This window comes from Caenorhabditis elegans, chromosome V (genome assembly GCF_000002985.6).
Source record: "Caenorhabditis elegans chromosome V".
In the NCBI taxonomy this organism is placed as follows: Eukaryota; Metazoa; Nematoda; class Chromadorea; order Rhabditida; family Rhabditidae; genus Caenorhabditis; species Caenorhabditis elegans.
In genome coordinates, this window is record NC_003283.11 from 6,505,738 (window position 1) to 6,523,508 (window position 17,771).

The 17,771-nt window shown below is 36.0% G+C and overlaps 8 protein-coding genes and 2 non-coding genes across 10 annotated transcripts; 4 read left to right on the top strand and 6 right to left on the bottom strand.

The window, feature by feature from the left end:
• Positions 1–1,014: 1,014 nt before the first annotated feature.
• On the bottom strand, positions 1,015–3,066 carry ubh-3 (Ubiquitin carboxyl-terminal hydrolase; the record flags this gene model as incomplete). Its single annotated transcript, NM_072252.8, has 4 exons — positions 1,015–1,295; positions 1,351–1,470; positions 2,594–2,954; positions 3,004–3,066. The coding sequence occupies 4 exons, from the start codon at positions 3,064–3,066 to the stop codon at positions 1,156–1,158; spliced, it is 684 nt and encodes a 227-aa protein (NP_504653.2). The 3' UTR covers positions 1,015–1,155.
• Positions 3,067–3,169: 103 nt separating this feature from the next.
• Positions 3,170–4,080, bottom strand: ubh-2 (Ubiquitin carboxyl-terminal hydrolase). The gene is made up of 4 exons (NM_001307792.3): positions 4,014–4,080; positions 3,608–3,968; positions 3,441–3,560; positions 3,170–3,390 (listed from the first exon to the last, which is right to left on the bottom strand). Exons 1-4 carry the CDS (start codon positions 4,071–4,073, stop codon positions 3,248–3,250), a joined length of 684 nt encoding a protein of 227 aa, NP_001294721.2. The 5' UTR covers positions 4,074–4,080; the 3' UTR covers positions 3,170–3,247.
• Positions 4,081–4,172: 92 nt separating this feature from the next.
• Positions 4,173–5,672, bottom strand: ubh-1 (Ubiquitin carboxyl-terminal hydrolase). Its single transcript, NM_072253.6, has 7 exons — positions 5,601–5,672; positions 5,414–5,530; positions 5,289–5,360; positions 5,167–5,239; positions 4,644–4,721; positions 4,479–4,598; positions 4,173–4,432 (listed from the first exon to the last, which is right to left on the bottom strand). Exons 1-7 carry the CDS (start codon positions 5,649–5,651, stop codon positions 4,293–4,295), a joined length of 651 nt encoding a protein of 216 aa, NP_504654.1. The 5' UTR covers positions 5,652–5,672; the 3' UTR covers positions 4,173–4,292.
• Positions 5,673–5,847: 175 nt separating this feature from the next.
• On the bottom strand, positions 5,848–7,609 carry dpy-11 (Thioredoxin-related transmembrane protein 1). The gene is made up of 6 exons (NM_001383321.2): positions 7,472–7,609; positions 6,984–7,145; positions 6,801–6,929; positions 6,605–6,752; positions 6,469–6,559; positions 5,848–6,418 (listed from the first exon to the last, which is right to left on the bottom strand). The coding sequence occupies exons 1-6, from the start codon at positions 7,606–7,608 to the stop codon at positions 6,345–6,347; spliced, it is 741 nt and encodes a 246-aa protein (NP_001370731.1). The 5' UTR covers position 7,609; the 3' UTR covers positions 5,848–6,344.
• Positions 7,610–9,227: 1,618 nt separating this feature from the next.
• On the top strand, positions 9,228–9,374 carry F46E10.13. The gene has a single exon (NR_068923.1). It is a non-coding gene; the product is annotated as an Unclassified non-coding RNA F46E10.13 (non-coding RNA).
• Positions 9,375–9,545: 171 nt separating this feature from the next.
• On the bottom strand, positions 9,546–10,789 carry mdh-1 (Malate dehydrogenase, cytoplasmic). The gene is made up of 3 exons (NM_072255.4): positions 10,414–10,789; positions 9,948–10,364; positions 9,546–9,901 (listed from the first exon to the last, which is right to left on the bottom strand). Exons 1-3 carry the CDS (start codon positions 10,786–10,788, stop codon positions 9,683–9,685), a joined length of 1,011 nt encoding a protein of 336 aa, NP_504656.1. The 5' UTR covers position 10,789; the 3' UTR covers positions 9,546–9,682.
• A 1,770-nt stretch (positions 10,790–12,559) lies between these two features.
• F46E10.3 (F-box domain-containing protein) lies at positions 12,560–13,305 on the top strand. The gene is made up of 2 exons (NM_072256.4): positions 12,560–12,681; positions 12,930–13,305. Exons 1-2 carry the CDS (start codon positions 12,587–12,589, stop codon positions 13,135–13,137), a joined length of 303 nt encoding a protein of 100 aa, NP_504657.2. The 5' UTR covers positions 12,560–12,586; the 3' UTR covers positions 13,138–13,305.
• Positions 13,306–14,461: 1,156 nt separating this feature from the next.
• F46E10.16 lies at positions 14,462–14,598 on the bottom strand. The gene has a single exon (NR_068924.1). It is a non-coding gene; the product is annotated as an Unclassified non-coding RNA F46E10.16 (non-coding RNA).
• A 99-nt stretch (positions 14,599–14,697) lies between these two features.
• Positions 14,698–15,284, top strand: F46E10.2 (Glycine-rich cell wall structural protein; the record flags this gene model as incomplete). The annotated part of the gene is made up of 3 exons (NM_072257.7): positions 14,698–14,761; positions 14,805–14,985; positions 15,037–15,284. 3 exons carry the CDS (start codon positions 14,698–14,700, stop codon positions 15,209–15,211), a joined length of 420 nt encoding a protein of 139 aa, NP_504658.1. The 3' UTR covers positions 15,212–15,284.
• Positions 15,285–15,292: 8 nt separating this feature from the next.
• On the top strand, positions 15,293–16,314 carry F46E10.18 (KilA-N domain-containing protein). Its single transcript, NM_001356666.4, has 3 exons — positions 15,293–15,398; positions 15,946–16,077; positions 16,128–16,314. The coding sequence occupies exons 1-3, from the start codon at positions 15,393–15,395 to the stop codon at positions 16,239–16,241; spliced, it is 252 nt and encodes an 83-aa protein (NP_001343668.1). The 5' UTR covers positions 15,293–15,392; the 3' UTR covers positions 16,242–16,314.
• Positions 16,315–17,771: the final 1,457 nt, after the last annotated feature.

A 17,771-nucleotide genomic window follows, 5' to 3' on the forward strand; every position in this document is an offset into this window, starting at 1 on the left:
ATTTAAAATCATTGTGAATAGTTGAAAAGGTCTACCAATATGAGATCCTATTACCCAGATGCATTTTCACTCAAAAAGTACGGTAGCCGGTCTTAAAGCGACCAATTTTATGTTTTCAAAAGGGTGTGCGCCTTTAAGGAGTACTGTAGTTTCCAACTCCTTGTTGTTACGGGATTTTTCGAAATACTTAAATATGAAAATACATTAAATTTTGAAAAACTACAGAACTGCAGAAAAATAGGTAAAATCAATGTAAATCTCGCAACAACAAGGAATTGGGAACTACCGTACTCCTTTCGAACGTGTGCATTTCAAGGAGTACTGTAGTTTCCAATTCCTTGTTATTGCGAGTTTCCATTAATTTTCGTAATTTGTATTTTTATATACTTTCACATTATTTCAACAAATTTTACAAAGTCCTCTAAATCCTCTAATAACATAGAGTTTACAACTACAGTACTCCTTAAAGGCGCACACGATTTTTCATACAAGAAAATCTGTCGCTTCGAGACCGAATAACGTATTTTTTGAAAAAATGGTCAAAAATTTCGCATCTGAGTAATGTAGACTCCACAGTAATAAAGAATTACGAATTTTAAAACTCTCCAAGTACAAAAATCAAAGTTGCTTTTATAGAGGCGCCGACCTCCGGCGCGATTTGTATCAAATTTCACTATTCATTCTCGAAAATCAAATTAGGCGGCTGTCTGGCGCCAAAAAAGTTGAAACTTAGACTTGATGAGATAACATACAGGAGGTAAAGAGATAAAGTTGGATATCTCAATTTTGTTTTTTTGGCAAAAACATCTCTAATAACACTTTTAATCGAGGAACAGTAAGAAATGAGGACAAAGAAAGAATAGGACGAAAAATGGGACTAAATGACCGAAACGTATCGCTTTAATTTGCTTAATAACATGTTTTGTCAATGCATGTCTGACCAATTTTTGAGGCAATGTGTAATATGTACAGCAACAGCACAGTTTAATGATCGATTTGACGATTGAAAGGTCAAGTTGAATGAATCGTTTTATATATGTGAACATCAAAAAAAATTAGCAAAACAACGTCAAAACACAAGACAACATGATAATAATGAAAAAAATAGGAAAAACTCAAAAATTGATTCAGAAGAACACTCACGACGGGAGGTATTTATTTTCCAACAAGAGCCATAGCAGAGAAGCTGAGATTCTTAACATTGTTCATCAGTTCTTTGATAGCTGTAGATGCATCCTTGATCATTGTAGAGTCGGTGGTGGCTCCGAGTGGACGTGGAAATGGAGCACATGAGTCTAGAAGAAAATATTAGATAACTATTTGAAAACCATTTCCGCAGATTTATCTCACCGATTTCGTAGAGTTGTCCATTCTTGTTGACATAGGTGATGAAGTGGTAATCAACGTGATCCGATTGTTCAGTTTCTCCTTCCTCGGCGGTTTCTTCGTGCGCTTCCGCAAGATCAGTGTCTGAAAAATACTTTTTATTTTTTCAATATTCATAGCACAGCACGGAAATTTGCGAGAACACAACTGAAACTTTAAAATTAATTTAATAGTTTTGAACAAGATTAGAAAACCAATATTTTTGTTTTTTGAGAATTAAAAAAATATATTAAAAATTTTGCTATTCAATTTATGAAAATTTTTACAATAAATTTTTTTATGGTTTCTCGATTTTTGAAAATTTTAAAAATTGTTTTTCGAATTTTGAAATGAAAAAAAATTGTTTTTAGATTTTTTGAACATTTTTTCAAAATTTTTATTTTTCGACTTTTCTTATAACATGTGTTTTTCAATCTATGAAAATTTTTACAATATTTTTTTTTGTTTCTCAATTTTTGAAATTTTAAAAAATTATTTTCGAATTTTGGAATTAAAAAAATTTTAGTTTTCGATTTTTGAACATATTTAAAATAAAAACTTTATTTTTTTGATTTTCCTTATAACTTTTGATTTTTTTCCCAATTTTTTGAAAACTTTTTTCGATTTTTGAAAAAAAAAGTATTTCGTTTTTTTTTACTTTTTTTGAGAAAAAATTATATGAAGAGGCATTTCCGTAGAGAACATTTATTATTATAGAAAAAATACGATCTCACAAAAATAAACAACGACGCAACGACACTCCGCTATTTTTAAGCCCCGCCCACGATTTCATTTGCACTGCGGCCGCACATTTCAGTGCAAATGAAATCGTGGGCGGGGCTTAAAAATAGCGGAGTGTCGTTGCGTCGTTGTTTATTTTTGTGCGATCGTATTTTTTCTATAATAGAAAATATGCACCAATATTTTTCCGGTTTTTCGAATTTTGAACATTTTAAAAAAATACATTTTGTTTTTTGAATTTTGGAAATTACCAATTTTTTTTTCAATTATTTTAAAATAGTTTTTTTTTAATTTTAATTATTTAAAAATTTTAAAAAAATTAGTTTTTCTATTTTTGAAAATATAATAATTTTTCCATTTTTTAGCATTTGTTTTTCAATTTTTAATTTCTTTTTCGACTTTTGGAGAAAAACATAGTTTTTCGATGTTTACTTTCATTTAATTTTACTTCTTTTTTAAAAATTATATGAAAAAAAGTCTCACAAACCTCCAGATAACAAATCAGACCGCTCATCTTCATTGACCAATTTCGCCTTCTCATACCACTTTGCGAACTTTCCTTTGCCAAGATTCACACGATTTTCAAGATTTGCCAACGAATGAAACAAGGCAAATGTTCCACAAGCATTTCCAATTTCTTCGCTTTGATTCATAAAGAACACTCCTTCCGGCTTTTCTCCATTCTTCTCCACTTCCTCATATTGTTTCGACAGAAATTCGCGTGCTTCTGCGCTTGGAAAGCACAGAATCAGAGCAAGTTGTGGTGTTGGAACGAATTGGAGCATCTCGTCATCGAACGAGTAGACATCGACACATTCCAATCCGGTTATTCCGATTTTTTTGAGAAACTTAAATTTTTATTTAGTTAAAATCAGCAAGTATTTGAAAAAAACTTACCGGGTTGATAGTTTCTGGATTTGATTCCAAAGCTTGCCAGCCTCCCTTTCCTTTTGTAGTCATCTGAAATAGAATATTAGAAAAACGTTTCTAAAATCTAGAAAAGTAAATTACGGAGATCGATTCGATTACCAGACAAATATAACGTTGTTTAAAAGAAAATAGATTCTGAAAATAAAATCTTTAATACACGGTAACATAAATAAATTAAATATGTACAAAAACTCGAATGAAATCATTATTTCTAAATCCCAACGAGTGCCATTGCCGAGAAGCTGAGCTTTTGCACATTGTCCATGAGATCTTTGATAGAGGTAGAAAATGCATCTCTGATCATCGTAGAATCGGTAGTTGCTCCGAGGGGACGCGGAAATGGTGAGCATGAATCTGAAAATTAAAAATTGTTTAAATTTGAGTGCTCTTAAATTGGCTATTACCAATTTCAAAGAGTTGACCATTTTTGTTGACATATGTAATAAAATGATAAGCCACGTGTTCTGGATGCTCGGTTTCTCCTTCTTCTGCTGTCTCTTTGTGAGCTTCGGCAAGATCAGTGTCTGAAATTTTTCTGATTAAAATTTTTTAAATTGCAAGTTCCCTGTACCTGCAAGCAATAAATCCGATCGTTCGCCTTCACCGACTAGCTTGGCCTTTTCGAACCATTTTGAGAATTTTCCATTTCCTAGATTCACACGATTCTCAAGATTTGCCAATGAGTGGAACAAGGAAAACGTTCCGCATGCATGTCCGATTTCTTTTTTCTGATTCATAAAGAAAATTCCATCGGGCTTTTTTCCATTCTTCTCCACCTCTTCATACTGCTTTGCACGAAACTCGCGAACTCCGGAACTTGGAAAACAGAGAATGAGAGCAAGTTGAGGTGTCGGAATAAATTGGAGCATCTCGTCGTCGAAGGAGAACACATCAACACATTCCACACCACTCACTCCAATTTTTGAGAGAAACTAAAAATTTAAATCTGTGAACTTTTATTTCTTTTAATTTCCTACCGGATTTATTGTCTCTGGGTTCGATTCCAAAGCTTGCCATCCTCCTGTTGCGCTAGCCATCTGGAAGCTGTTTTAGTGAAAAAATACTTTTAGAAAGGTGTGAAAAAGATAGGTTAATGAAATTGCAATCAAATCACTGTTACTGAAATATAAAATTTTAAATTAGAAACATTTTCATAGATATGCGAGAAAGCAATTAAAATTTTGAAAAAAAAATTAAATATACAAAAATCACAGGCGTAAAGCGAGAATCAAGATCAAAGTGTTAAAGCATGGATTTTATTGATTGACAACTGCAATTGCCGAGAAGCTGACGTTGTCGAGTTTCTCAATGAGATGTTGGCACGCAGCTCCGGCGTCCTTGACGAGAGTTGCATCAGAAGTTGGACCGATTTCACGAGCGAACGGGCGGCGAGAATCTGGAAAACCAGAAATTAAAATGGAAAACGTATGAAAAAACTATACCGATCTCGTAGAGAATTCCATTCTTTCCGACGAAACAAATGAAATGATGCTCAACGTCTCCTGAAGGTGCTGTCTGCCCATCGGTTGCTGCGGCAGCATGGATTCCAGCTAGCTCAGCATCTGAAAATAATTATTTGCAATTTATTCATTTTCAGAATAGCTTACTATTAGCTAGAAAATCCGAACGTTCCTCAATTCCAACCTTTTTCGCCTCGGCCAGCCATTTCGCAAACGAGCCGTCCCCTTGAATAATAAAAATAATTTTTATTTATGCCGTTTTGAGAAAAATAAATAAATTGAGAAATTCAAATAATTGTAATGATTTTTTTCAAATAAATATGTTTTAAAATCGATAGAAACAATCTGATTGAGAACAAAAGGTTTGTCATCACTGCAAAAAATGACATTTGAATTTAGCGACAGAGCGCATTTTTGTTAATCGATGGCAAAGACGATTTTCAGAAAATATATTCGAAGTGTTTTATTTTTGAATAAATAATTGAAAAACTCGTTTAAAACTGTGTGAAAAACAGCAAAAACAAGATATTCAAAGATAATTTCAGAAAAAAATAAAATGTTTTTAGACACACTACAGTAGAAGGCTACTGTAGTTGCAAATATACGTGCCTTCGGTGTTTGCAGAATTATTGATTTTTTGGTATTTTTAATTGAAAATTTTTAATTTTACCTAGATTAATACGATCTTCAAGATTAGCGAGGGAATGGAAGAGAGCGAATGTTCCACAAGCATTCGAGATTTTCTGAAACATTTTTTTCTACTATTTCGCTTCCATTCAAAACTTTCCGTACCTGTTTCATAAAAAACACCGAATCGTCAGCTGCTTTCGCTTGCTCGTAGATCGGCTTCATAATCTCGTCAACCTAAATTTTCTTTGTCATGCTCGTAATATCTCAAATTTTGTCACAAAAAATACCTTTTTGTATTCCGGGAAGCATAGGATAACTGCGTGCTGAGGTTTTCCGATTGACTCGTCATCAAAGAACAACACATCGACAGTCTTCACGCCACTCACTCCCATTTTTTCGATCATCTAAAAACGGAGGAAGAATTAAATTAGATTGTGTGCGTGTACTGGCGACGACGCCACCGAGACAACGAACCGGATTGATGACACTTGGATTCGATTCGAGCGGAGTCCATGGAGCGGCCATATTTAGACAGTTTTTTTGGTTCTGAAGAAAATATTCAGTAATAAAATCTGTTTATGAAAATCTTCCTATGAAAAATAAATGCAAAGAATTTTTCTCGAACAATAGTTGTTTACGGGTCTGCTCAAAAAAGCCAATCAATAGCATAATATTGTGAATACCCAATGCGCTAATATATTTCTGAATTATCAAAAAAGGTTTTAATTGAATTATGATTTATTAACAACTTTTTTCGTAAAAAGTGAAATATTTGAGAGAAAGCAGAGGACAAAAAAACGGACAAACGGATCAATGCATTGAATGAGGAGCGAAAAGCAGCAGGGAAAGAAGGCGTGACGACGCCAAAGCGAACACACACTCGACCAGCACCGACTGGCTCTCGCAGCAAGAGATGTCGCTTTAATTACGTGTCGTCGTTGCAGAGTCCGAAATGAAATGCGCAGAAGGAGAGAAGCATTGGTGAAAACAAAAGAGACAAAAAAGACGGGAACCCATAGGAAGAAGTGACTTATATATATCTTGGGGGACGGCAATACTTATAATTAACAAATTTTTTAAAATTCAAAAACTTGGGGCAGAGACTGCTGGTTTGGGATAAATATGAAACATTTTGAAGTTTTTAAATTATAATTTGAAATAAAATAACAAGATGCACAAAAGGTAAAACAATTGGGGTTTTTGGAAGTTGCATAGAATTTACTTGGTCTTCTTCGTTTCTTTGCCATTATTGTTATTTCCATTTTTCTTTGTCGGAGATTCAGTTCCAGAATCTGAAAATAAATAAATTTTTAGAAATCAGAATCCGAATATTTTAAAGTACCTTTCTTTGCGTCTTTCTTCTCGGTTTTCTTGGCTTGTTGGCTTTTTCTTGGTCCAGTAGGGAATACTTGGTCGATGATGATAACGATGAACTGGAAATCACGATGTTTACAGAAATTTCTATTTAAAAAACTCACGAATCCAAGAACACATCCGAGAGCAAGAGTAACTCCGGCGAAGAGTCCGTAGCTGGCCCATGATGGGATTCCCTTATCTTCGACGAGATGGTTGTGCAAGTCACGAACCGACATCGAAAGTTTGAAGAAGACGGCAACGACGGCCATTCTGAAAAAAATTATAATATTATTTTTGCTGTGCCACAAAAAAGCGTACTGCTTAGAGTTTGGATGCTTGTAGTCTGGAACTGGGTCGATCACACGGTATTTCTTATCCTCGACGAATGAAATGAAGTCATTCTTGTCACGAGCTCCAGAATATTGACGGAAGACACCATCCTTGACGCTGAAAAAAAAAACGTTCGATTTTTGTAGAAATAAATAGCTTTCAAAAACTCACTGATAAATTGTTGGGAGAGCTGTGACAAGGAATCTACCGGAAAGTCCTGGATTGACGGTAACATCGACTTCTCCAACCTTGATTCCAAGATCATCAGACCAGTCGGCGAATGCGTTCCATGCTTTTTGAAGATCCTTGCAAGCTGGGCACCATGGAGCATGGCTGGAATTTTAAAAGTTATTTTTTTCAAATGATCTAGACCTAACTCTTCTATAGCTATTTAGAAAGATTCTAATAACCAACAGTGAATTCAAATTATGAAAAGATTCTACTCTATATCTTTTCATATCATAGGTACTAGTAAGATGGAATTTAATTGAGATTTTCATCTCGGCGGATTTTTAAAAATTTATCAGTTATCAATTTTGTAGTTTTGTAACTAATTAAAATGTTTTTAAAGTGTATGCTTGAGAACCTTAGTAGTTAATTCTACCAAGTACAAACTATATACATTGTTCCAAATTGGAGCTTTCAATGAAACAACTTACAATTCAATCATCCACTCTCCCTTCATAAGATCTGTCCAGTTTTCCTCATTGAGAAAGACGAGCTTGGAAGATCTGGTAGGTCCCCCCGAGACTCCAACGGCGAAAAGTCCGAGCACGGCGAGCAATCGGAGCAGCATTCTGGAATTGACTTGTTTTATAGATGTCATAGAGTGACCAGGAAGGATGATGAAGAATTGAAGGAATGTAGAGAAACATAGAAAGCGGAAGATTGAAAACGAAAAGCAGCGCCTATGGTGTGAAGAGAAGACACAAGAGGAAGACGTCGGTCGGAGTGAAGGGATATATCTCGGCGGCGGGGTGTACGGTCGGCAGACACGCACACACATTATCGCCGTCGCCGCAGTTCGTTTTGCAGTTCGAAAAGAGAAAAAAGAAGGCTACCGGTTTCATCTTGTTCTTAAGCCACGTATTACTAGCCATCTTCTACAGGAAAAAAACCAAAAAGAGACAACTATCAAAACATCAAGAGTAGACCAACTGAGCCTGTACACAACTTGCAGAATAGCGGGGAAATAGTATGATTCTGTAATGCCAATGCAAATATATTTATTTGCAAATACCAAATACCCACAGATTGTTTGTCTAACAGAAAATATGAGCGTTAATGCTCATGTCGAAATTATAAAGGCCCACTTTTTTTCAGTAATCAAATTATGCAAGTCATATTGTCCATTTTGGAATTGCGAAAAAATAATCGGCTTATAATATTTTTGCTGCCCTCACAGTTACAGATCAATAATTAATTTCTACAAAGAAAAAGAAACAAAAATGGGTAGATATCTTGTATCCAGAGCATGTATTAAAAAGAAGGTGGAAGTCGCATCGTCCGCGCTCAAAGGGTCAAGGATATTCCCCCTCCAGTATGTAGGTACTGTCGTACACTCACCCATACACACACACTAAAAACAACTTATCTCTCTCTTGTCTTCCCGTATTCGTTGAAACACGCCGATCCGCAATTATTGATCGAGTTGTGAAGTGGATAACTAGATTACTAGGTCTTCCTGCTGACGTTTATTAATGAATAGCGTCTGTGATAGCGACTAATCGGTCAATTAAAAAAAACCGACGCGGCGAGCTGATTTGGGTCAAATTATGGTGAAGATCAACAAGCCAATCGATTTGACTATTAGGTTACTTTGCCAAGATAAGAAAATGAGATTTAAGAAGTGAAATAGGAGAAAGAAAAGATTAAAACAAAACTCTAAATTATTTAGAAATTTGTTTTTAGAGAAGCCTCAAACATGGAATAAATTCCAATCCTACTATTGTGGCAAATTTTGATTTTAAAAAATGAAAAAAAAAGCATGGGAAGTTTTTTAATATCGTAATTTAGGGAAAAAGTCAAAAGTCACTTAAAGGCACACGCTGTTAATCTGAGTGGGTCTCGCCACGATCGTGGTAGCTATAAATGCCAAAATTCACAACATTTTCACCTAGTCTCACTATTTTAAAAGTGAATTTTTTCAACGAAAAGTAGTTGCTTCTGCAAAAACTGATATTTACAAATTTGGAACAATTGGTCAAGTACAAATTTACACAAGGGATATTCAAAAGATTCAGAGATAAACTTTCATTAAAAATTGTTTAAAAATTAAAAAATGATTTTCTTTAGTCAATTTACTATTACTACTGCGACTATGCATTTAAAATTCGTTTAATTATTTCTAGATCTTCTATTTAAGTGCACAGTCTAAAAAGTTGCATAAATTTAATTCTAAAAAAGCAAACATCTCTGTTTCAACGATCAAAATGGGAGGAAAAAGCCATAGAAACGCCTGGGGACAGGTCGTTATCCAACACGGAAGGAATAAGGATTGCTGGAATGAATGGTCAACACACCGCCTCTTCCTCGTACCCTCATTTCGCTACTTCTCGCGATTCTCTCGCCTAGAACCTGCTTTCTGTACAGATGATTTGTCTTCTTCTTTATTCTTGCAAACCCATATCCTCCACGTTGGCAGATTGATTGCTAGCTTCCAGAAATAAACAGATATACGAAATCAGAAACGAGTCACAAGTTATTTCGAAAGATAGATTGAAACAATTCGATCCGAAGATGCAATAAATTCATTGTTCAATAACTGAATACATAATACATTTACAAAAACGACAAGACGGCCTACTTCTTTTTTTACATTTTAAGTTTAAGGGAGCGGTTGGGAAATCGTTATAATTTATGGGGAAAATTTAGATGTTGGCATCATCGCAAGCCTTTAGAGCATCATCTCTCTCCTCCTCGAGTTCCTTGGTGGTAGCAGCGATCTTTCCCTTGGCAAAATCGTCGAAGCTAAGACCTTGAACAATCTTCCATTCGCCACCCTCGATGGTAACTGGGAATGAGAAAATGAGTCCTTGTGGGATTCCGTATGAACCATCGGATGGGACAGCCATGGAGACGAATTGCCCCTGGAAAATAAAATCTTCATTCAAGTTTTAAAATAATTAAACTTACAGCCTTGGTTCCGAAATGCCAGTCGTGGATGTGATCACAAGCGGCCTTAGCGGCAGACATTGCAGACGAGAGCTTTCTCTTCTCAATGATGACTCCTCCACGCTTTTGGACAGTGGCGATGAATGGTCCTTGAAGGAAAGCGTTGTCTCCGACAGCGGCGTAAGCGTCGGTCTCAGTTCCGTTCTTGTTAACGGTAGCGTGGGTGACATCTGGGAATTGAGTTCCAGAGTGATTTCCCCAGATGATAACGTTCTTGACATTTCCGATGGTTGTTCCGGTTTTAAGGGCGAGTTGAGCAAGAGCACGGTTATGGTCCAATCTGGTCATGGCAGAGAAGTTCTTGGCTGGGATCTTTCCGGCGGCGTACTTGGCAGCAATGAATGCATTGGTGTTGGCTGGGTTTCCAACAACGATAACCTGAAAGTAATGGAAATATTGAAAGTTTAACTGTGAATTCTGATCTCACCTTGGTGGTTGGCTTGGCATACTCAGCAAGAGCCTTTCCTTGTGACTTGAAGATCTTGACGTTGGCAGCAAGAAGATCTTTGCGCTCCATTCCCTCGCGTCTTGGCATGGCTCCGACCAAGAAAGCGTAGTCGATACCGGTGAAGGCCGACTTTTCATCAGTGACAGCAACAACGCTGAAAAGGGTTGGAAGAGCACAATCCTGGAGCTCAAAAACAACTCCTTCGAGAATGTTGGAGCATTGTGGGACGTCGAGAAGAACGAGCTCCACTGGTTGTTCCTTTCCGAATACAGTTCCGTCGGCGATGCGGATGACGATCGAGTAACCGATCTGACCAGCGGCTCCGGTGACCAAAACGCGAAGTGGGGCGGACATTCTGAAAATTTAGCAATTTACACTAAGAAATGTGTGAATCGAAGCAAATAGAATATTCAGACAATTCGAGAATTCAATAAAAAATGTCCGGAGAAAAAACTGCCGAAACGCACGTTTTAGAGGAGCAAAAATGAAAATGAAAGAGAAAGAACAACAAAAACGATTGACCAGATAAAGAGATTGTTGTCGAATCATAAAATAACAGTTGGAAGTGATAAGATGTAAAAGATTTTTGTGGTACACACTTCTATGTATTGAAGACGAACCAAACAAATAGAAAAAAATAATAGTCCAGCTAAGGAAGCGAGGCAACGAGAGATGACGTGAACAGAAGAGACTATTGGCGCCGCCCGTGGTTTTCTCTCGTTTCGCTGTCCAACGAAGCACTCTCAACTTGTCAACAAACCCTACGGCGCCGAACGTTTCAAATCGATGGCACTTTGAACAGAACTTGAGAAACGAGAGCGTGTATTGATTTGATCCACGAAATAGATAAGAATTTGTAAAATCACCGAGTAAAATTAGAAAATTTCGCGAAGATAGGAGAAAAAATGCAGAAAACAAAATCGTAAAACTCCATGTTGAGTAGGCAGAAAATGCGCTCTAATGGGAAAATTCGTTGGCGCTAATTCAAATCGAGAATTTTAGAGAATTGAAAATAAATAGAAACATTAAATATTTTCAGAATTATTAGTGAGTCCTCGCAAAACCAAAAGAGCAGACAAAGCAACAAATAAATGATTATCACTGGGAGATTCCCGATGACCAAGGCCGACCGCTGTAAACTAGACAAGTGAAAAGAGAGAGTGAGAATGGCAGAAAAGTTGTTGTTTGTCACGTAAACTGCCGAAGAGAATACGCCCTCCAAGACACGAGGTCATCAGAGAGAAGAGCAAAAAAAAGTGAAAATCTGCACAAAAAGATCTACTCGGAGAAGTGTAGAATGAAAACTTTCACGTCAAATCTCGAGGTTTTAGAGAACTTTTATAAGCGCAATGAGAAGAAAGGTCATTTGTAAATAAGCGGCGACAAAGTAGCGGTTATAAAACGGAGGAAACTTTAACCGCGGTTAAAGTTCAAAGAACGATTTCGCACATGACGCGTGGATCATTGATGAGTGTTCAGTTATGAATGATCACCTGAACATAAATTTAATACATAAAATGCAGAAAATTGAGAAAAGAAACAGTCAAAACCGAAGAAAAGGGAGAAAACGAGAAAAATCGATGAAGATTTGACAGAAAAATTAATATAGTAATCTTAAAGGCGCACACACCAAAAATTTTTAATAATTTGCCGCGCGTGTCGAGACCATTCCGCGTAATAAATGTGTCCCCCTTTAAAGTCGTAGCAGTGAAAAAAATTTTTTTGGAAAGGCAAAAAACAATAGAAAAAACCGTCATAAACCACTGGAAAAAGTGTAAAATGAATAGAAATGTCAAAGTGGGCTTGATGATCACCGAAACACTAGAAACGAAGATAGAATTCAGAAATTTGCGGGTAGAGCAAATCCAAATGTCAAAAAAATCTGTAAAGCAGTCTCCGGAAAAATGGGCGGTTCTTTCTCTCGCGCAATTTTTTTCCTGTATTTTTTTCATTTAATAAATGTGACCATCATGCCTGAGAAATGTGACCATCATGCCTAAGAAAAAACAGCATGTGTCTTTAAACTGACATGTTAAAATTTCGCGAAATTACGAGTGTGTAAAAGGTTTCGAAAAGTTCACCAAGAAAAGGGTTGAATTTAAAAAATTAGATTTCACAAAAACACATATGTTAATATGCGCACATATACTGTATGAACATAATTTTTCAGTCCAAGAGATATTGTCTTATTCTATTACCTTCCGAAACTATTCAAATTATTTTGAGCAATTTGGAACCTCTTGAACTGTAAGTTTTTGCAAGTTTTATTTTCAATTTAATATTTTGTTTTAGTTCTTTCTTTAACATAACTTTACTCAATTTATAAAACACAGTCCTTATTGAGTTATGAACTATCTATTCGAGAACACATAAATAGGAGAATTGTATCCCTTAAACCTGTAAAGCCAAGCGTGTAAAGTCAATGTGTCTATTTACTTACAATCATGAAAGTTGATATAAATTTTCATAAAATTTAAAATAAATATCTATTTCAGAATCAATATCTCAAAATCAAACATGAGAGCAAAGGAAATAGTTACGGAGTTTGCAAGAAAACACCTGAGAGGATGTTATAATGTTGCTGCGTCAATCATGGTGCACAGAGTGTCCAAATCACAATCTGTACGAAAAATCAGAAAACTTGGCGTCTCGAGCAACCTCGAGAACAATACAAGTTTTTCTATGAGGATAGACCAGTTTTGAAGAGAGTTAGTTCGGATCCGACGCAGTTAATTGAGTTCGCAACGGATGTTTTACATTGTCCAATTCGTTCGTTGACGCTAAATTTGGATGGGAATGCAGAACACCACCAATCAATTTTCAGCTGCCTTACATCGAAAAATGAGTTAATGGAAGTGTGCATCAGTGGAACAGTTATTTCGAATGAGCAATATGAGAGGAATTTATTTATTAAATCCGAAGTGATTATTTTTCGTTTCCCTCAATGGACGACTTTGAACCAGCTTTTAAAATTCAATTTCACCACAATAGTATTAAATCACTCATCGAATCTGACAGCAAAAGAGTGGAATATGTTCCTCCGTCACTGGATTTCTTCCCTTTCCAATCAAAACCTTCAACGTCTTGTGTTTTCGTTAAGCGACAGGGGTGACGTGCCAACTATTATGAATCTACCTCACCGTAAAATTGGATCAGGGAGATATGAAATAACTCGAATTGATGGAACAATTGCAGAATGTGCTATCTGTGGATTACATACCATCAACCAATTTAAAAACTCCTATTTGTGATGCAAACAAATTGATATCCTCACTATTGTACTGTTCCAAAAATTGTGCCTATGTTTTTTTCTGAATGTGTTTTTTTTGATCTTTGAACTTTTTTTTGAAAAATAAATCTCAATGTCTTTGAAAAGTTAACTTACTGACATGAATACACCGATTGATTTCTTGTCGTCGTTTTAAACTTGGGTAAAAGTTTGGAACGAGTAGGATCAAGCTTGGGCTGGGCTTGGGTGCATAAATCTACTCCGTCAAAGTTTTTCTGAATATACACCTTTTTTATTCGTTCAGGTTTTTTCACATTTGAAGTCACCCTGTAGTATTGGCACTAGAGCTGCTCGTAGCGACCTAACATGAAGCTTGCGTGAACTGGTTGCACTTGTGTATTTGAGGAATGCTATAATTTCAAAACTTTTCTCCCAGGTTAAACTTGGTTTATTTCCGCTGAATATAAGTAAATTTATGAAATAATGCCTCGTGTTGTTTGTTCTATTTAAGTAGGCCTGGAAAGCGGTTGGTAGCAATCTGAAACCTCAAAAAAAAACAGATGGAAGCCTGGGAAACGATCTAAAAAGTTATGCAAAACCTTTCAAGTGAGCTTATGTAGTTTTTATTACTGGAAACGGTCTGGAACATATAATTTCAAGCGTTTTTTAAAATTTACTTCATCATTTTCAGACCAAAATGTAAAATAACCAAGGCAAATAATTATTTAATTTCTGTGATTTCTGCCTTTTGTCCAGGTTGCCAAGTGTCCTCTATTGTCTTCTTCCCTGGAGATACGATATGATAGATTGTGGTCATTGACCCGCAGCCATAAATATGTATAACGACCCCACATTACAAGATACATTCATTCATTTACGTTTTTGTTCAACCGAGAGAGCTGTTCTCTGCTGTGCTCGGATTTTCAGACCTTTTTTGTTGATCTCAAATTTTGTGTTTAACTCATAGTGTTTTTTGAAACTATTTTTGCTCAAGATTATACTTCCTAAAGTTTTGAAATAAACAACTATTTCAGATGACACGTCTCTATGTCATTGCTCTTCTTGTGCTCTTTACGAGCCACGCCTTCGCGGTGACTAGTGAGTTTAATGATAAATTTAAGTCCCTAATTTTTTCGTTTAGGTTGGTCTTCGGTATCCACCAATGGGCTCAACACGGTAGGATCCTATGGAACCGTCGGAGGAGCAGGCCTCGGAGGCCCAGGAATTGGTGGCCCAGGGCTTGGTGGCCCAGGAATCGGTGGACCAGGACTTGGCGGACCTGGAGTCGGAGGAGGACCAGGTGCCTTCGGTCCTTATGGAAGGTGACACATTTTATCAATTTTCCGTTTTTCTGAATCCAATGTTTATTTCAGATACGGAGGAGGAGGCTACGGTGGGTACGGTAGATACGGTAGATATGGTCGCTATGGAGGATACGGAGGATACGGTGGTTATGGAGGACCCGGATATGGAGGAGGTCCAGGCCCCCACCATCACCACCATCATCACGGACCACCACCACCACCATACTACGGAAGACCATTTTAAGATTTTACGTGACAACCTCTTATTTATTTCTGTAAAACTGATTCGCCAAACTTTTGTATGATTTTGTCATTGTTAATATTATTCTTGCTGCTCATAAACAAAAATCATCATGCGTTTCAATAAATGTTCATTATTCGCAATTCTGACTATCACATGGATAACTGTAACAAATGGCACTCTGATGAATGTAAGTCAAAAGTTTATTTTTTCCCGCTGTTTTGATTTGGCTTGAATTATAATCCTGACTGAATTGTTAACAGTATTGGCACATGCGGGCGGAAATGTATGTATATATCCAGACCAACATAACATTGCAACAACTTGAGCAAGTATCCGCTGACGATAATTATTTAGTTTGAAATAAGTGGATTTTCAGGTTTTTCACTTTATAATTGTATTAGTTGGATCCCTAGCTTTTCTTTCCAGACTCTAATGACTATAATGATCATTTTTCGCATCCGAAACGGTTTAGTTGTAGAAAATTATTATAAAATCTAAGTTACACGATATCGAAACATTTGCAAGTTCAGCTAGAACTCGATAAAAAATTTTAATCATGTTCGGTCAAATTGATAAAAAGAGAACATCATACATCGAACGATGGAATCAACATTTGAAAAATATCGAAGTGCCTGTATTTTCTTGGGTGGGAGTACCTTTTTTGCAAACCCAAATGAAAAATATAGAACATGAAAGTTTTGGAAAAGTATTAAATTCGGAATTCCTAATTACAGCAAGCCAATCCACGTCTCGGATTTCCACCCAATACCCAATCAGTTGCCAATGCTCTTTATTCGGCAATTGAGCTATCACTGGCAGCGATCTCTCATGATCAGATTCAGAAAGAAGTTGACGCTTTGAAACGTGTAAGTTATTTTTTTGAAAAAAGTAACAAGGTACCCATAAAATATTTCAGAACATGCAAGAATTGTCTCGTCAACAGTACAAAAAAGTCAAACCAGATGCTAACTTTGCGTATGAAGTTGAAAAAACTAGAGGTTTCAAATACCAACCATTGCCGTCATCTTAGAAATCCTTGAAAACAAGGTCTCTTTTTTTTCAAATTTCTAGGTCACAGACCTTGATAATGAATGTTTCATAATTACTATTGCGTCACATGTTTTTTAATCATGTTTTTAATAATCGAACATTGGAATTCGCTTTATTTGATACAATTTTTTGAAATTATCAAAAATACTGTATCATGCAACCATTTTCCCAGGTGATTTAAGAATATTATTTGAAGAAAAACATTTTTTTATTTGCGGAACATTTCTTCCTGCATCAAACTTTGAAAATACAACAATGATTTTTGGCTATACTTTTGTTCGTTTTACAATTTTTTTCATTGTTTTTTCATCATTTACTCTTGACTTTTAGTGACACTTGTTAATTATTTGAAGATGAAGAAGTTTTCTTTTTTTTTGTTCCCGGTTGTTATAGAATAGTATTAAAAATAACTTTAGATTTCCAGAGAAAAGTTTTTTTTTGCTTTTTTTTTATTTTTAAAATAGGAAATCAGTGAAATTCCAGTTTTCCGCCTTGAAAATTTAAAGGAAAATGACGGAAATAAGTAGAATGCTGAAACTTTGACCAGCAGAAACTGACTTTGCACATCGAAAAGTCTATGTTTATTTTCTATTTCTGACGTAAATTTTTGAATATTTTTAATTCCATTAAAATTTGGTAATTTTAAAAATATTGTTTTGGGCCCCGTTCCATTACATCTAGCTATTCTCAACTAACTGTAATTAATTTAAAACTGCGGATTTTACACGGCGTCACCACTCGGTGATCAAGGTTCGAAAATGGTAGTCTTTTTTTTTTCAGAAATTCTGAAAATTGCCCATTTAAACTGTTTGCACTGAACTTTTTTGAAGCGCCCTTTTCTGCTAAATGCTAAACTTTCATCATAAAGTGCATCTCTATTTTCTGAGTGTTTTTTCTTGGATTGGCCGCAGTCGCAGTCTATATTTAAACAAAAGGGAACGGCATGTCTATCTACATAGGAACGTGTGTTTATGTTTCACTGATCTCCTTTCTCATCATCTTTCATGATAACACCTGTCAATTATGTTGTATCAGTAGTCTTTCTTTTTTTGTAACCCCAGGAAATCACCTCATAATACCTCCCTATCACTCTTATCTCTTCCAAGACCACTGCCGCATTCCGAATCGAGCAACTTCCTGACTCAGCCATCACTCTGAAAATGTTGGGCGCATAGAACATGAAAAGCGATGATTTGTGGTGGGAGTTGGTTTTTAGTGAAATGAAAAAAGAGAAAAAGTGAGAGAGGTGATGTAAGATGTTAAGTTATCTTTTAGGTAGTAGAGATCGCTAGGGGAAGACGTCGAGAAGAATAAATGATACAAAACACAATTAAATCGAGGAAAGATCCGATTTTTGCACCTGCGTCTCTAATCTCTTCCTCTTCGGAAATAAATATTTTTTCAGCAAAGGAATGGAAGGATTGAGCGGACAATTGAGCTGAAATTTAATTTTATTTTCTGATCTTTGAAGTTCTCGGGGTGATGTTCTTCGAAGATGACTTTTTAGCGA

Bases quoted from the DNA above. Each gene is read 5' to 3' on its own strand.
- ubh-2 (NM_001307792.3), bottom strand. From the start codon at position 4,073: ATGGCTAGCGCAACAGGAGGATGGCAAGCTTTGGAATCGAACCCAGAG. The intron at 3,561-3,607 runs GTACAGGGAACT...GAAAAATTTCAG, and splicing joins ATCGGATTTATTGCTTGCAG to ACACTGATCTTGCCGAAGCT. The intron at 3,391-3,440 runs GTAATAGCCAAT...TTTAATTTTCAG, and splicing joins TGGTCAACTCTTTGAAATTG to ATTCATGCTCACCATTTCCG.
- ubh-1 (NM_072253.6), bottom strand. From the start codon at position 5,651: ATGGCCGCTCCATGGACTCCGCTCGAATCGAATCCAAGTGTCATCAAT. The intron at 5,240-5,288 runs GTACGGAAAGTT...AAAATGTTTCAG, and splicing joins CGGTGTTTTTTATGAAACAG to AAAATCTCGAATGCTTGTGG. The intron at 4,722-5,166 runs GTAAAATTAAAA...TTATTATTCAAG, and splicing joins TGAAGATCGTATTAATCTAG to GGGACGGCTCGTTTGCGAAA.
- dpy-11 (NM_001383321.2), bottom strand. From the start codon at position 7,608: ATGCTGCTCCGATTGCTCGCCGTGCTCGGACTTTTCGCCGTTGGAGTC. The intron at 6,930-6,983 runs GTGAGTTTTTGA...TTTTTTTTTCAG, and splicing joins GCTCTCCCAACAATTTATCA to CGTCAAGGATGGTGTCTTCC. The intron at 6,753-6,800 runs GTACGCTTTTTT...AATTTTTTTCAG, and splicing joins AAGCATCCAAACTCTAAGCA to AATGGCCGTCGTTGCCGTCT.
- mdh-1 (NM_072255.4), bottom strand. From the start codon at position 10,788: ATGTCCGCCCCACTTCGCGTTTTGGTCACCGGAGCCGCTGGTCAGATC. The intron at 10,365-10,413 runs GTGAGATCAGAA...CATTACTTTCAG, and splicing joins ATGCCAAGCCAACCACCAAG to GTTATCGTTGTTGGAAACCC. The intron at 9,902-9,947 runs GTAAGTTTAATT...TTTATTTTCCAG, and splicing joins GGCATTTCGGAACCAAGGCT to GGGCAATTCGTCTCCATGGC.
- F46E10.3 (NM_072256.4), top strand. From the start codon at position 12,587: ATGAACATAATTTTTCAGTCCAAGAGATATTGTCTTATTCTATTACCT. The intron at 12,682-12,929 runs GTAAGTTTTTGC...TATCTATTTCAG, and splicing joins AATTTGGAACCTCTTGAACT to AATCAATATCTCAAAATCAA.
- F46E10.18 (NM_001356666.4), top strand. The intron at 16,078-16,127 runs GTAAGTTATTTT...AAAATATTTCAG, and splicing joins AAGTTGACGCTTTGAAACGT to AACATGCAAGAATTGTCTCG.